The sequence below is a fragment of the Scardinius erythrophthalmus genome, assembly GCF_964197995.2.
Source record: "Scardinius erythrophthalmus genome assembly, chromosome: 1".
NCBI classification, from domain to species: Eukaryota; Metazoa; Chordata; class Actinopteri; order Cypriniformes; family Leuciscidae; genus Scardinius; species Scardinius erythrophthalmus.
In genome coordinates this window covers 42,293,628-42,310,432 of record NC_138221.1, presented here as the reverse complement: position 1 = coordinate 42,310,432, position 16,805 = coordinate 42,293,628, and the positions used below count along the sequence as shown (strand labels likewise).

The window sequence follows — 16,805 nt, the reverse complement described above, 5'->3', positions numbered from 1 at the left end:
CTTCACCTGCTGTTAGCATTCCATTGACTCCCATTCATTTTGGCGTCACTTTGACAGCGAATAACTTTACATCTGAGGCTCCAAAGACTCCATTTGTCCATTATTTATTTCTAAAGAAACACGATAATGTATAAAAGGCTCCATTACCTTGTATCTACGTTATGGCCCAGCAGAAGCAGTTTTTGTAAAAATATGCTTATTGCGTCATAACCACGCGACTCTCTGTCGCACAGTAGAGAGATTACCGTATGGACAGGAGGAGAAGCTTGCGGGCAATCGGGGGGACGTGAAGGCAAAATGACAAAATAATTCATCAGAATACTTAGCAAAAGTTGCTCCTGCTCCTAGCTCATGGACACCTCCTACTCACACTCTCCGTCTCTGCAAGTTTCGGAAGGGAATGATTCAGATTTCTCTTGGCACAGCTAGGCTACTAGAAGACAGACAGGTTGCTCACGTCACATCTACGTCACCAAGCTCAGTTTGAGTCTGCGCAGTACGCTCAGCCATCAGGAAGTGAGAGCTTCTAATTGACTTCACTTTTCTCCGTTGAATGCAATGGGATCGCTGTGTCCATTTCTTTTACTGTCTATGGTGAAATCAACGCTCCGCCCTCACTCTCGCAGAATGCACTCTCCCTGAGTGCACTTTTTTAAAAACTGATTGTAGTACGATAGGAGGCTTGTTAAAATAAAGTAAATACAATCTCCTTAGTCCTTCGAAGATCCCGAAAAAAATGTCCATTGGTGCTTCAGTGGCTACTTCGCTTAGAGAACCTGTCATATTTGTTTCCACCAATCGCTGCACAAGTGAAGTTTACGTATGATGACGAAAGCACGTTAGTGCGAGCCCTCCCGGAACCCATAGAGAATGCATTGCAGTGCCTGCAGTTCGAAAAAAAAAATCTTTGAATGTAAGTCTATGGGAACACTCTGGGCGATTTTCGGCCATAATGAAATCGCCCAAAAAGAGGCGGTACTCCACAGAACGTGACTTGGCGCTGATTGGACTATATCCAGAGGCAGAACAACAGTGAGTGACTGCTAGCGTAACTCTGTGGTTGAATGAGATTGTGATTGAAAAAGTCCCTTTCACACTTTCGTGGTGCTCGATCCCGATCGCCCTAATGAAGAAACCACCGCTGCTGGTAGGTACCAGAGATTTAGTGAACTGCGAACAGGTGCGCGTGCCAGAAGGGAGCGCGAGTGCATGGAAATATTAGCGCGAAGGTCCTTGCATCACCAGTTTCTTTCTCTGGGAAGGTAGGGGAATACCATTACCTGATTGGTTTACAAGCAGTTCGCTTCGCTCGTGCTGACGACACCAAGGGGTGCAGACCACCATCAGAAGCTGAAAGCACGCCTAGCTTCGGTGATTTACCTGACTGAATTTGGTGAGTGATGGTTTCAATAATTTTAATGTTTTCTGGTATATCTAAGTTACCCAGGAGCTCTGTTGACATAGGCTTAGCTAACGTTAGTTACAGCCTGATGAATTGAGTAATTAAACACAGCAAGAGAGAACTCAACGTTAGCCAGCTAGCTAAAGCTCCGGTGGAAAATTATTAGCTAACGCTACCGTTAACGTTAGCCTAACATTAGCTAGATATTGTTACTAAAGTTAGCTGCTAGCTTGTATAGCTAATGGTAAATCACAAAAAAGAAACCAGTAGGGGTAAAATCTCTGCGTGGCAGGGGGAGCTGTCGCTCGACCTGTAACTCAACCCGTCACCGCTAGGGGCAGCTGCCACTCGACCAGACACCGCTATATGCGCCTGTCACCGGGCCTGCCACTCGACCAGTCACCGTTGTTAGTGCTTCTTTCTAAAATCTCTACAACTCGTTTTTCCGGGACGTGTGGATGATTTTGAGGTGAGGGGACTGACAAGGCGATGCTACCAAGCCGACCAATCACAGATCTTGCGGTCCGCGATGTGTAGTTACATTTTTGAGGAGGTGCGCGTCAGGGTACGGCGAAGGGTACGACGTATGATACAAGTCTATGCGTATGCTATGCCGTACCTACTGCGCGCACCCGACGCAGAAGTATAAATTGGCTTCCTACGAGCTATGATGCTCTTGCTGTGCAGCTGCAATGCGTTTTAAAATAAAGGCTTCAATATTCTTGAGAAAATGAGTTTTCCCAATCATGATGTAAGAGTAGACAAGTTAAGTTACAGCATGTCCACCATCTTTTGTGGGGGTTATGCATTAAGCCATTTGTGGTGCCCTTACCACATTGTGCCTCATATACTGTAAATGTTTGACCCAGTGACAGGCTGGCATGAAATGGCTTGCATAATACTTAGTAAGGAGGCCATAATATTTTTGACTCATGGCTGAAGTTAAGTTTTCTCCAGAATGCATCTCAAAATGCATCAGATTGATGCTTTAAAATATGGAATATTTAAAATTTTCTTATGGGGGAGCATACCCATGAAATTATAGCTGAATTAAAAAAAATAGGATTTTAAAGTGACCCTGTTCATTTTTTTATTCTTAATTCTGTGTTGTTACCTTGATGATCAACAACTGTTTTTTTGTTTGTTTGTTTGTTTGTTTGTTTGTTTGTTTTGTGATGGATGTTCATGTGTCACTTGTTTGTCCTGAGCAGTTAAAGTGCCCACTGTTCTTAAGAAAAATCCAGGTCCTGTACTTTTTTTGGTTTTCCAGCATATTTTGAATATTTGAAGCCATTTCCAAAAGTGACTGATGTTGAGATCTATGTATTCACACCGAGGACAACTGAGGGACTCACACACAACTATTACAAAGTGTGAAAGATAAGTTAACCCTCTATTGCATAGCGTTGCCATATGGCAACAATTACTTTATCTTAATTTTCTAAAAAGCTGTGATATAAAATCTATGTTTTTACAGTTAGTTGTGAAAAGGGGGCTTTAACTTTTAAGAAAATACAATTTATGAGGTCACATGACCAGGATATCCTGTTTGCCAGTCCTTTTTGCTCATGGACATTGACATGCAAACATCACTGTCTGGGGCTCCCGAAGATAGCCTTTTATTAAGAATTTTATTAAGAATTTTCATCAAATAAAAAATTTAAATCACTATCTGGGGTAAGTAAACTTTAATTTTTTAACATTAAATTCAGTTTTGATTTTATAAGTTTTTTGTAATATGCTAAAATAAATTTGTTGCCATATGGTAACTATATGCAAATATGGAAACGTCCTGGTGCATTCAACCTAATGGAGTCCCATTGACTTACATAGCATGACACTACTCTGAGACTATGTTTACAACTTTTTCTTATATTTTAAAGGTAAAAACATTAGACCTTCACAAGCTGTTGTGGAGGGGAAAAATAAAAGAGGGCCCCAAAGCTTTATCCCGCCAGATCCTGTCCGCAGACACCGCACAGACCACTGGCCCTTGCAAGCATCTGAGAAGGGCAGATGCAAAAAGCCAGGATGCAAGGTCATTGTGAGAAGCAAGTGCTCCAAGTGTTTAGTTTTCCTCTGCTTCACTGACTTTCACAAGGCATAAAGAGAATTAAAAGAAATGAAACGGCAAAAAAATGACTGAATGAAATGAAACGAATGAATAGTGTATTTCAGTGAGACCGGTTCCAGGTTCCTGGTTATTATTACCAGACGTTTCAGATAACTGTTGAAATTATATAATGTTTTTACTGTAAAAATGTTTGTTTAAACATTTCACTAAGTATGAGATGGATTTGTTGAGTCTTGTTTTAAATAAAATGAGTTTTAGAATTCATAAAATGACTTTTTTTTTTATTTTATGGTACTTTCCACGATTGCATATTGTTGCCATATGTTTAATTTGCCTTTAAACTTTTTTTAATTTTTTTTTTATATATCTGTTATTTAGCTCATTTTAAGTAATAAAAACATGCAAAACATTTTTTACCATTTTTAAGTAATATTTCATGCAATAGAGGGTTAAAGATAAGTTAAAGTAGATGACAAACATGTCTGTTGTTGTTCATTACAGGGTGCTTTTAATTGTCCTGATTAATTGTTCTGACTGATTTTTAAAGAAATTTTTAATCAATTGATTTAATCTACTGCAAGTATTGTAATTGTATTTTTTCCTGATTAAATGTTAATATACAATGTTCAGTCAGCATGCATTATAGAAGTTAAGATATGTAATGTAACCCTAATAAAGCTGTTGATGTGAAAAAATAAAACTTGGTTTAATGATTTATAATTTTTTTAAAATCTATTTATTTAATAATAAGTAAACAACAAAATATAAACTGGAAAGTTTGAGTTTAGTCCATTTGCCTTTTAATTTATCTTTACTTAAACATTTAAGTTAATTCAATGATAAGACCACATTAGGTCAACTCAATTAATTAAGTTTGAATTTTCCCATTACTCAAAAAAAAAAAAAAATCCTCAAATCATTTGAGTAGTCTCAACTTATTAGGGTTTACAGTGATGTTTTCAGTCACAAGTACACATTACAGCAAATTATAGACTTTTTTTTTTCCAAAACAAAATCTTATTTTCCAGAAAATACATGACATTTCCCATGCAGGTACAATGTTAAACTCAAAAACAGGACTGTGCAATTGATCTGACAAACACTTTTAAACCCACACATTTTCTCACACATCCTCTTGTTTCTGGTAAGACTATCATAGCAGTTTTTCCCCAAATGTGTTTTTTCACTTTGAGGTTTCAAACACCACTCAGATCTGAATAAAGATGATGTACAGAGAGGTACATTTAGACTGACTAAAGTAAGAGTAGAGGTGACATTCTTTGAAGCAGCAGCAGTTTTCCGCTAGAGGGGTCTTGACACGAATGTGTTCCACCACATGAGGAAGTGTGCAGACTTCTGCAAGTCCCCAAGATAGACCAAGATCTCAAGTCAAATAAAAGCACAGACTGAAACAAAGGGGACATTTTCAGATCCTGTTTTCTGTTGTTTGTCAGAGTGACATACATTCGCCGTTATTTTTCCTGGTCTGTGGCGGAATTGTTTTCTGAAACTGCAAAATAGCACCAGGGAACGTTTGCGTCGGAACATGCCTCCTCTTTTCCCTGAACCGCCCCTGGGAGCGCAAGTTCATTTCCTAATTTACCGACGTGCGTCTGTGGAGGGAAAAGTCTGCTGTGCGTCGGGTGCAAAATAAGAATGATACATGTGTCGGTGTACAAAGTCAATTGTGCTGGGTGCAAGATAGGGCCTTTAGTGTGTATTACTGAAGCTATACATTGAGGTTATCAAAAATATTTACATCAGGTGATTAACAACATCCACAGTGGATTACATTACACACAAGGCACAAGTTACAAATATATGTTTATTTAGAACCCATAGATTACAACTAAAGTAAAAGATAATAAAAACATGAACTGCCCAAACTGAATCGCTCATTTAATGCTAAAGTATTTGAACTAGCATGTAAAGCTATAGATTTATACATAATAACTCTTATTTACAGAGAATAGATGACTGAGAATTAAAAAAATAAAGACATTTAGAAGAGAGGAGCTAATTTCTCTGAATCTTTGAATGTTATATTTTAACAAATACGTCAGCCAACCTCAAATCAGATTGAACTCAAAGTTGTTCAGTGGGACTGAATGAGTTACAGCAACATTCAAAACTGTACAATATGCATCACACTGAATATATTGTGTGTGTACTGAATGTGGAACTATATTTACTAAGCAACAGCAAATTATGTGGTTGTCCATTTTGTTATTTATGTGGATGTATCATGTATAGTCTTTCCTTCGGGGAATGGTCATGACCTCGTACACTTCATTGCCAGATCTTTTCTCTTCTTCTCTCTGACCTCTGATCAGTTTCTTCATCTGGAACAAAAGAGAGGAACAATCAAACTTGCTTATTACACATTTGCTGAAAAATGCCTCTCTAAATTAAGGTTAAAGTATTGGTCATAGACAATAAGTGTGTAAAGATATGGCTGGAGATAACCGAGAATATACACACAGACAAATCCGAAATCAGCACTTTTCCGTTTGTGTGCAATGCATTTACAAAGTTTCTGATGACCTTCAGATTTACAAACAGGTGTATGACATTCACCTTGGGCACCATCCACACTCCAAGCACAAGGAGTATCAGCAAGAGCACACTGCCAGCTGTCAAAGCCGTCACTGGTATCAGTAAATCATTCATGCCATTGGACTTCGAACTTTTGGAAGAGGCTGGAATGATCTCTGGCGGGTCTATAAAGAAAAATATAAATAACTTCACTCAAGGTACAAAAGCCGTCACTGTGGTGGTACCTTTTCAAAAGGTACACCTTTGTAGGCTACCTAAAGAGTGCATATTAGTCCCTCAAAGGTACATATTGGTACAAAAAGTGTACATATTAGTACCTAAATGGTACATATTAGAACCCTTTTGAAGGGTAATAAAGATTTTGATGCTTGTGAAAGAAGTCTCTTCTGCTCAACCAAATAGTAAAACAGTAGTAAAAACAGTAATATTGTGAAATATTATTACAATATAAAATTACCGTTTTCTTTTTTTTTTATGCTGATTTGCTGTTCAAGAAAAATTATTATTATCATCAATGTTAAAAACACTGCTGCATGAATGATGAATACAAAGTTAAAAAGTAAACATCTTTAATGTCACTTTTGATCAACATAAAGCGTACTTATCGAATCATTTTCTTTTAAAATTACTGACCCCAAACTTTTGAACGGTAATGTATATCTTAAATGATACTTACCACTACAGGTATTGTGGATTCTAAATTGCCTGTAATTACATGCTGAAAATTAAATCTCAAAAAAAAAAAAAAAAAAAAAACAGAAATGTGCGCTCACCTTGAACCAAAAGAAAAACACCTGAATCATCCATTGTACATATCCCATTACTAACCACGCAGGTGCACCAGTAAGCTCCAGTGTCTTTCAGTCCTAGATTAAAGATGTTCATAGTTAGAGTCTTCTCTTGATTTTTGACTTCAGCACGTCCTTTGTAGTCTTTATGGAGAGTTATTTGTTCCTTTCTGAAATGGTAGTAGAAGACTTCACGTTTGACCGAACGCCGGCTGTACAGATACACACCCACTGCGTCTGCCTGAGGTGCAGGACACTTCATAGTGTAATTGTCACCTTTATATTTACTCACATCTAAAAATGATTCAAAGAAACAGTCTGGATCAGTTCACAGCATCAATCAAAACAGAAGTCGAGAGAACATTGAAGAATCAGGTGTTCTTGGCACTAAATGAGACACCAAGACCAACACCTGGAAAGTGTAGAAGATGAATGTACCTTCTGCGGTATGTCACCTATTTTCTTATCATTATGAATAATATTGCTTATTCCTCATCATTATAAGTTGAGTGCTACATCTGATGTTTCAAAAATTGGAAATTTATGTTGTTCCTCATGTCATCTTAAGAACTTTCTTGTGTAACTTAAAAGAAGATATTTTGAAGAATGTTCCATGCACTGAGACATTCTTCAAAATATCTTCTTTTATGTTCCAAGAAAGTCATACAGGATTGGAATGACATGAGGGTGAGTGAATGATGACAGCATTTTTAATTTTTAGGCAAAAAACAAACAAACAAAAAAAAAAAACTCTTGTGTATGTAAACCACATTTACAATGTGTAAACCACATTTACAATTATAGTTTTTAAACCGTCAAAAGGCATTTTGGATGCACTCATAAATATGAAGTGAAAAAATAAAATGTATCGCTGTCTAAAGAAAGTAGGTCAACTAATAACACTTTGTAACACACAAATTACTAAAATGTATAATAGTGAAAACACAAAGCACTAACCTGCACTTGCAACAAGGTTGCAGAGACAAAGAACAACCAACAAAAACAACATGATTTGCAGAGACATCATTGTTATTGTCATAAGTGTATCTTAATCAGTGTCCTCTATCTAAACACAGAAAACTAAAACTGAACGTCAGTCTGCAATGCACGTAGGCCTATATATATGTGTGTGCTCCAGCCCACAACCACTGAAACTACTGACTTAGTCTTAGTCAGCTAACTTCAAATGAGTCATACGAAAACATTTCCGAGAGTTCTTCTTATAAATAAGAAAAAAACAATCATACGATTAATTCACTTATCAATTGAGGTGATGAGCTAGAATTTATAAGAAAAGTCCAAAAGCAAGCAGGCCATTATGCAGAAAGACTAACTGCAACATCCTTTTGCATACACTGAAAATGCTATACATGGATAGTTCAGCCAAAAAAGCTGTGTGAATGTTGTTCCAAACCTTCCTTCTGTTAAACATAAAATAAGATATTCTGAAGAATGTTGGTAACCAAACACTTTTGGTTCTCAATGACTTGCATATGAGAAAAAATATCTCCTCAAAATATTTCCTCAAAATATCTTCTTTTATGATCCACAGAAGTAAGTTATACAAAGTAAGTTTGAAATGACAAGAGGGTGAGCAAATTTAACAACTGTTCCTTTAAGTCTTAAATTCAGAAATCATACACCTACCACAACTTAAAGGTACACCATGTAACTTTTGGCCCTCTAGAGGTAAAAAAAAAGAAAAAGAAAACTGCATGCATTTTGCTTTAGAGATATAATGGAAAGGATCTCAAGGCAAGCAGACTAGCTGAAGACTTTACTGTAGCTATAACCATTAACAGACATGGACGGTACTTCCACGAAAACTAGTTTCAGCACAGCGCTACAACAACCATAATGAAATGACCCTTTACAATGCTTTACAATTAACTCTGTTATAGCTACAAATGGCAATTTATCGGTTCAATAAAATACCTTACTTAAATATAAAAACATCTCCACGTTTTCATTTCAAAACTCTCAGTTCCCGCAATCTCCGAAAAGCCAAGCCAATGTTGAGCTGTCGTATTCTCTTTTTGCCAACCGACTCTCCCCTGTTCAACGTTATAAGATGGGTCATTCCGAGGATGTTCGAGATTTAGCTGCTTCATTTCAACCTCACTCGTGACAACTAACCAATGCCACTCACACACCATACACGTGTCAAAGTAGCCAGAGTAACTTTTCTCTATTTACGGATATGACGCATGTATGCAATTTCCCATGAAATCCAAAATCCTAAAAATGAAGGCTCCACAGAAGAGATGCCGTACATCTGTGGTGTGGGAGCATTTCCATTTGGAAACCCCAAATAAAGTGAGATGTATGTAGTGTGATCGACAACTAGCCTACTGCAACAATACATCATCAATGATGCGCCATTTGAGGAGCACTTATCCTGCCATTTTGCAGGGTGCAGAGGATGGTAGCATTCCCCCTGTACCTAGAGGCCTGCCACTGACACTGCTGGGCCATCTAAGCAAGGTATGCATTGTTTGAAATATAATTATTTGTATGCCCTTGTAAAAAAAATATCTTTGCATGCCAGCAACAAGTGTCCCTTGTGAGAGGATTTTTTCAAAGGCAGGAGAAATTATCTGTAAAAAAAGAAGTAGGCTAAGTCCTTCCACAGCAGAGAAATTAATATTTTTTAATAAAAATCTATAAAAAAGTGAGACATTGTGGCTTGATTTCTTTTATTAATATTCATTTTTCATGACCAAGATAACATTATGCACAATGAGGAGCCTACGGGTTACATATTAGAAAAATACAATAATAAAAAACATTTTTTTTTAATGGCTCCTTGTTAAGGTTGTTTCAGATAAACACCTGCAAATGACCACTAGGTGTCACCGTTATGGCACATTTGCTCCAACTGTTTCATTGTTTCACGAAACCTCGATCTGCCCAGAAAAGGTGTAATCCAGAAAACAGGCTATAAACACTGGGTAATCAGTCCAAATTAACAAACAAACAAGCAAAAAAAGGCAGGGGACAGGCTTATATGGAGTGAGCTAAACAAGGTAAAGACATACAGGTAAATGTGATCATAGCTGATTAGTATTGGCAAAGGATTATGGGGAATGGAGTCTGTGGATGTGTGGTGATTGTCCGGTTTGGAGTGCCCTTTGATAGTAATCCCGGACACTCTCACTGGTGATCGTTACAAGGGTCAATCAGGGTCAATTTAACAACACATCCTTGTCAAGCACTTGCCATCTTGCCTGTACAATAGCACTTTGGGTTGTTTTGGATCTTTCAAGGAATCTTCATCCCAACCACAAGGCTACCCTACAAAAGACTGGCCCACAAACCTTGACAGAACTAGCTCAATCACAGTTCTGTCATGAAAACTCTTGGAGTGTTTGGTATGGTAATGGTATGACAATGTTGATATGTTTGGTCGTAGGATAATAAATCTGCTACGCTGCTGCTGCAGAGCAAGTACGGGACTTACTTCTGCCAATACTGTACATACAAGACACGCTGCTGCTGCACAATATGGCGTACATGAATTACCCATAGCAGATGCAGGTGGAGCTGGGAAAGGTGGAGTTTTTTTTTAAAGTGCTGCAACTGCTACAGCATATGCTGAGCAAGTATTTGAAGGCTGAGCAGCGAGCTCATTGGCTACTGATAAATTAGCTGTGCCCTATAGAGAATGATGTGATTGCAAGCAGATTGAGTTAAGGACCTATCGACCTGAGCCATCTAGTTTCATGACAGAACTTTGTATTTGTCTTCAAGTTTAAAGCTTAAAATTTGTCTTCACCCAAACATGAAAATTCTGTCACGAATTGCTCACCCTCATGTTATTCCAAACCCAAGCATTACAAGCTCAATCGTACTTCTTGTGGAATCTCAAACATCCATGCATGAAGTTGACTGGTGAGGTTTGTTCTCACAAATCAAACAATTGATGCTCTCTATGTCCGTGCATTGTTTATTGTGAATAAAAAATTAAATCTGTTCTTCAGATAAATCGATTGTGTCTTCAGAAGACTTGACTTAAACCACTCGATTCTAATGGTTTATGTTTATAATGTCATTATTAACTTTTTTAACGGTCAAGATTTTGGTTCCATGGACTTGGAGGGATTGAAATCTCTCAGTTTTCATTAAAAATATCTTTATTTGTGTTTCAAAGATGAACGCGAGTTATTTGGATTTGGAACGACATGAGGGTGAGTAATGACAGTTTTCATTTTGGGTGAACTATCCCTTTAATTCTTGTTTCTTGAGTGTAAAATACAATAAATAAATAAATAAAGGGAAATAAATGCATATTTTAGGTTAATTTTGCTCATTCAAAACATTCCCATCATGTCTTTATTAACATACTGAACACACCAAACATTATAGGGATAAATGAAAGTATTTAATTTGTTAAACACTGCACTGTACAAATATATCTACACAGAGTTTGAATATACTCTAAAAAAGATGAATACATTTGCTTTGTAAAAAAAAAAAAACATTTGTTTGTTAAGATTAACTGCATCAAATGTCGAGTGTAATCGGTTCATTCACTTATTTTGAGGAATATTAATGCATGTTCTTTAGTTTTTCATACGAGTCACATAGTTAGCGCCAAAATGAGGAACTTTAATGAGGAAGTGAAACAAGCCATTAATGAACGTTCCGATGAACACAGTATTTATAGTATACTTGCTAAAACAGTCATCTTGAAATGTTGGTCCTCACAATCTAGGAATTAAATTCAAAGAGATAAATTATGTTAATTGCAAAATCATTGCACTAATAACAAGTATCCTGCGATATTAGTGGTGAATTCCTCACATGATAACTCATCTCTGTCACCATAAGCATTTCTTGAATGTCTGCAAGAACTGTTGAGAGCAACGTCTCTCTCTTCTGTGTGCCATCCAGAAACACTGTATAAAGTGCAAAGACTTTCAGCCACACTTACACAATTTACCACAATAAAGGTGAATTAACTGTGCTTATTGAGCATTAACATATTATTGTACCTATGTCATTTACAGTTTCTTCCATCGCTTTTCTGTTTTTCAGGTACATGGGCCAAACATACCCATCAAAGTAGCCTGGTGGATCTGGAGGCACATAGACTCTTGAGCTATTGATTAGAAAGATATGAAGGTGACAGATGAGCTTGATGAACATTGATTCGACTGAGACTAACAGGAGTCTTGTTCCTACCTTCTTCTCTCTTTGCATGTTTCATAAGGGATCTGCAGGAAGTACTTCTTGTTGAACAAGCTATTAAGAGGCCTGTAAGTACAACATACATGCATGAAAACACATTAAACTGTTCAATCACGAGAAATACAGCATATTTTTCGTGTTGGCGCTATCTATACCCAAACTGAACTGAATTGGCCCACTGACAGGAGAAGTGAATAATATTGATTATATCATTACTGTGCTTGACAGCTGGTATGAAGTGTTTTTGCTGATATGCTGTGTTTGGTATTGGTTGATATATTGTGGTTTGTTCAGATGTAACTTTGCAAACCTAAGCCATCATGAAGGTCATGAACTTTGTACTGTCATGAATTTTAACATTTAACATGATAACTGAGGCCTGTAGAGTCTGAGTCTGTTTGCAGTTTCTCTGAGCACTGTATGGCCTAATCTTGGGGTGAATTTGCTGGGACGTCCACTCCTGGAAAGATTGGCAACTGTCTTGAATGTTTCCACTTGTGAGTAATCTTCCTCACTGTAGAATGATGGAATTAAATTTGTTTTGAAATGGCCTTGTAATCCTTCCTAGATTGATGGGCAGCAGCAATCAAAAAAGTTCATCAAAGTTGTCCTAAAACAAGAACGGGTATTGTTCAAAATTCATGTATAACTTTGATGAAAGGTTTTGATCCACTTGATTAATACACCTAAGGAGTGAGCGGCCAGTAACAAGAAGAAGAAGATCCACTTTATTCTACTGGACACATCGATTGATTGCTTGATTTTTACTGTCAGATCGATTGCTCCTGTCTGTCTTGCTGCTGAGTGGTTTGCGTCTGTATGTTCCATGTAACTTTCTGTTTTGAATCTTTATTTACTCATTACTTACTCATCACCACACATTAACCTGACATCGCTAGCTTTAATCTAAATCGTTATCGCTAGCACAACACGCTAGTAATTCGCTAGCCTGTTAATGTGCTAGTAAAACTTCTTCAAACTTTCTGGTCCAAACTTTCTCAAGCCAACTTAAAGTTTGTCTCGACAAATTTTTTAATATAGTACTTAAAGTAAATTTGATAAGTACTAAAGTACTTACCTTTTTACTCTCGCACGCTCACGCCATCCATGCCTGCCGTCTTTATTTATTTGTTTTTTTCTCTTGCGCCTTTTACGAGTCCATCAAGTAACTGTGGTGAGTAGGATCAGTCAACAAACACGGTGAGTCATGCCATCTTCTCCTCTTATTGTCACTTGCCCTTCGTGTCACATGTAAAGCATAGCCTTCTGTCAGCACTAAAGGATTTGCATGTGATAAATGCAGGGAGAGAGTATTTCAGACGGAGAATATTTCAGAACTAGAGACACGCATCTAAACTTTAATTGAGAATAGTAAGAGTGCAAGGGCTTTAGATACTGCTTTGGATGCAACTAGCTTAGTGAACTCTGTACATTGTTCGGTTCCGGCTGTAGAACCCGTGCAGCAGGGCAACTGCGTGACCATGAGACGCTGTAGTCGCGGGACAAAACACCGCTCTTCCGTTCCGATTACCATAATAAATAGATTCGCGTTAGTGATATGAGCCTGTAGGCGGGTCCACAATGCACGTACATTGTGCTTATTACACACAAAGGGATGCGCAGCAGCACACAACCATGCCAAATATAAAAAATTAAAGGATTACAATGTAAAAGATTAATATTGTGTACATAAAGATATGGTGGAATCCAGTTTATCCCGTAGATGGTCTGTTCGCCGCTTTAACCTCACACACGAGCAGATCCATTTGCGCTCTGGAGACGTTCAGAGCTTGCAAATTCCGTCATGTAGATAGCAATCCCCCATGGTGCGAGCGCAACTGGCTTTTAAAGGGAATGGGAGATGAGACTCTGGTTGGTTTATTTCACGTTACGCCCAAAACACACCCATTACTCATTAAGAGAATAGGGATAACCCTTTTAGACCATGCGGTGCGTGCGCCGACCACTAGCAAAAGTGGATTCGGACACGCCCTAAGTGCACTTGCGCCCTGCGCTTTAGACCATGCGCTTAGATCGTTAAAATAGGGCCCTTAAACTTTCTATTAATAGGAATAAATCTCTTAATGAGAAAGTGAATTTCTTCCACTGAGATTGACCAATTCTGTCCAATCTTGCTTTCCAGACTGTACAAAAACTTAATTCAGTATGACTGTCTTTATCTCACATAAAAGGTAGTCTGTTGAACTCAAATCTAAATAAAACAATCAAAATAAAACATTACTTATGATTAAAAATGAGGAATCCCTCCACTATAAGAACAAACGCATTGGGTGACTCTGATGCTGTGGATTTCAATGCACAACCACGAGATGTCATGAAGCACTCAGGATCCTCCTGCCACAAGCCAATGTCTCCCATCATCCTGTCCATATGCAGGGCATCCAAACCTGCAGAGGAGTTTTGTTATATATATATATATATATATATATATATATATATATATATATATATATATATATATATATATATATATATATATATATATATATATATATATATAAATATAAATATTGAAACACTGACAAATATAGTGTTGGAGGTTTCACACCTATACACTGTTCATAATGATTGTGCAAGTGACATATCAGGAGGATTTTAGTACAATAAACATTCAGATTTGAGTTTTTCAAGAAAGTTTGTTTGTTTGTTTTATTTCTCATATATTTTTAGATAACTGGTATCAATCTCAAGACAGGTTTGTTAAATATTTAACTGTCAAAATATTATAGTGATTTAAAACTCAGAAGAGCTCGCTCAAGTCAAGTCAACTTTATTTATATAGCGCTTTTCACAATACAGATTGTATCAAAGCAGCTTCACAGTATTAAATAAAATAGTACATCAGTGTTTGTTTCTAGTGTAAAACGTCCACGTTTGGTAATGCTGATCAATAGTATTGTTGATTGATTAATTAAATTAAGTATCCCCAACTGAGCAAGCCAAAGGCAACAGTGGCTCAGATAAAGACTTGAGGAAAGTTTCTGTCAATGTTTCAGAAAGTTTCTGTCAAACAAATTAACTGTATTAAAAGGGCAGCTATAAAAAAAGCCAGTGTTGAGCAGCAAAAAGGTGTTTGAAGCCTCTCTGGAGTCTCAAGAACATTTTCATGCAGGCTGGCATTTATGTATAAAGTTGCATTTAAGCAATTATGTCACTTGCATAATAATTTGGAACAACAAATCTTTACTGATTTTACACTCCATCAGTAAGAGCAGAGTGTGAAGATTGAATAATCAGAGCAATAGCACAGTTGTACATAAAATATTGCAATCCACACAACATAAAGTGGAGACACTGAGTTCAAAAGAGGACAAAGTGTTGGTGCACAACTTGCTGACTCATCTGTGACCAGGACAGCAAGTCTTTGTGGTGTATAGAGAGCTATTACAGGAGTAACTGTCGACGCAAGAGGAAGCTGTCTGAAAGGGATGTCCAGGTACTAACTCATATTGTATCCAAATAAAAAACATGAATCCACAGCAGCCCAACTCACTGCAGAATTAGATGTGCATCGTTTCCACCAAAACTGTTTGTGGGGAGCTCCACAGAGTCAATATTCACGGTAGGGCTGCTATAGCCAAAACTTTGGCCACTCGTTCCGAGGCCAAATGTTGGTTTCATTGGTGGCAACAGTGCAAATCCTGGACTGTGGACAATGTGAAACATGTATGGTTTACTAATGAGTCCACCTCCACTGTCTTTCCCAGATCCATGGGAGTTACAGTGTGGAGAAGCCTCAAAGAGGCTTAACACCCAGACTGTTGCTGTCCAGGGCCATGGGCCAAAAACTACAGAACCTAACGGTTCAAACATTTGTACCCTGAAGTAGTTTCAGTTTCATTGTCCAACCCCTGTCTGTGTGAGAGTGTGTGTGGAAACATTAAGTTTTTTTTTTAATGCTTTTGAAAGTAGTCTTTTAATATCACAAAGGCTGCATGTATTTTTATACACACACATATGTGTGTGTGTGTGTGTGTGTGTGTGTGTGTGTGTGTGTGTTGTGGTCAAAAGCAAATTAATAATAAGTAAATAACAGAACTGTTCTTACTGTCATATTGCTTAAAGCCATTGATATCAGTAGGGACCAGTGAATCATCCTGGGAAATAGACACATTAATTAGGATTTGTCAGCTACATGCTTTTACCTACTTAGATGAAGATAAAATCAAAACTTATTAAGATATAAAGCAGGTGTGGTACCTTGAAAAAGTTGTCTTGAGAAATAACACAGCTATTACACAGAAGCTCCTGAAGGCTTTTACTCAGAGTGGTCTTTCCTCCATTTGTCATCCTGTCACATCATTTCATAATTCATAATTATGGGACTGGAAAAGGAAAAATATAAAAACCTTATAGCGTTTGGTTTACTCACCCACCAATTCCAATGATTACTTTTTTCATTTTAAATCAATGCCGACTGTAAACGTATGTCTGACTTTTCAACTTTTGTTAAGAAGCCAGCTGCATGTATTTACGAAGACAGGTACAGTTCATCAAAACTAATCGTGTATCTTGCAGCTCTTCTTCTTTGTTCCCTTAAATGGCCCAAACTGCTCAATAGCGCCACCTGAAGCGCTGGGTCATCACTGCCTGTCTCAGTACTATTTAAATGGATAGTTCATCCAAAAATGACAATATTATCTGCCTGCAGAGCCGGAGGCTGCATTTTCAGGACCCCACTTCTAGGACCGCATTTCTAGGACCCTAGGTTTTTGTGACAGCGCCACCTACCGACTCGGAGAACCGCAGTCTCAGGAACGCATTTCCAGGACCC

At 37.6% G+C, this 16,805-nt stretch overlaps 1 protein-coding gene and 1 long non-coding RNA gene across 4 annotated transcripts; both read right to left on the bottom strand.

Moving 5' to 3' along the window:
• Window positions 1–4,256: 4,256 nt before the first annotated feature.
• On the bottom strand, window positions 4,257–16,569 carry LOC308703872 (uncharacterized protein). Of its 3 annotated transcripts, none has more exons than XM_081387861.1 (6): window positions 16,404–16,569; window positions 16,232–16,322; window positions 16,080–16,128; window positions 6,806–7,114; window positions 6,054–6,196; window positions 4,263–5,818 (listed from the first exon to the last, which is right to left on the bottom strand). In XM_081387861.1, exons 1-6 carry the CDS (start codon window positions 16,430–16,432, stop codon window positions 5,720–5,722), a joined length of 720 nt encoding a protein of 239 aa, XP_081243987.1. In that variant the 5' UTR covers window positions 16,433–16,569; the 3' UTR covers window positions 4,263–5,719. The 3 variants fall into 3 exon arrangements, with proteins under 3 accessions (XP_081243989.1, XP_081243987.1, XP_081243988.1); XM_081387862.1 differs by having other exon boundaries at window positions 16,408–16,480; XM_081387863.1 differs by lacking the exons at window positions 16,080–16,128; window positions 16,232–16,322; window positions 16,404–16,569 and adding an exon at window positions 7,778–7,949 and having other exon boundaries at window positions 4,257–5,818.
• LOC308703885 lies at window positions 11,856–13,149 on the bottom strand. The gene is made up of 3 exons (XR_014031741.1): window positions 13,089–13,149; window positions 12,005–12,076; window positions 11,856–11,921 (listed from the first exon to the last, which is right to left on the bottom strand). It is a non-coding gene; the product is annotated as an uncharacterized lncRNA (long non-coding RNA).
• Window positions 16,570–16,805: the final 236 nt, after the last annotated feature.

Excerpts from the sequence above, each read along its gene's own strand:
- LOC308703872 (XM_081387861.1), bottom strand. The coding sequence starts at position 16,432 with ATGAAAAAAGTAATCATTGGAATTGGTGG. Across the intron at positions 7,115-16,079 it reads TGGCTTTAAGCAATATGACA|ATGTGAGTAAATATAAAGGT; the intron begins GTAAGAACAGTT and ends AATCATTTTTAG. Across the intron at positions 5,819-6,053 it reads GAGTGTGGATGGTGCCCAAG|ATGAAGAAACTGATCAGAGG; the intron begins GTGAATGTCATA and ends CTTTTGTTCCAG.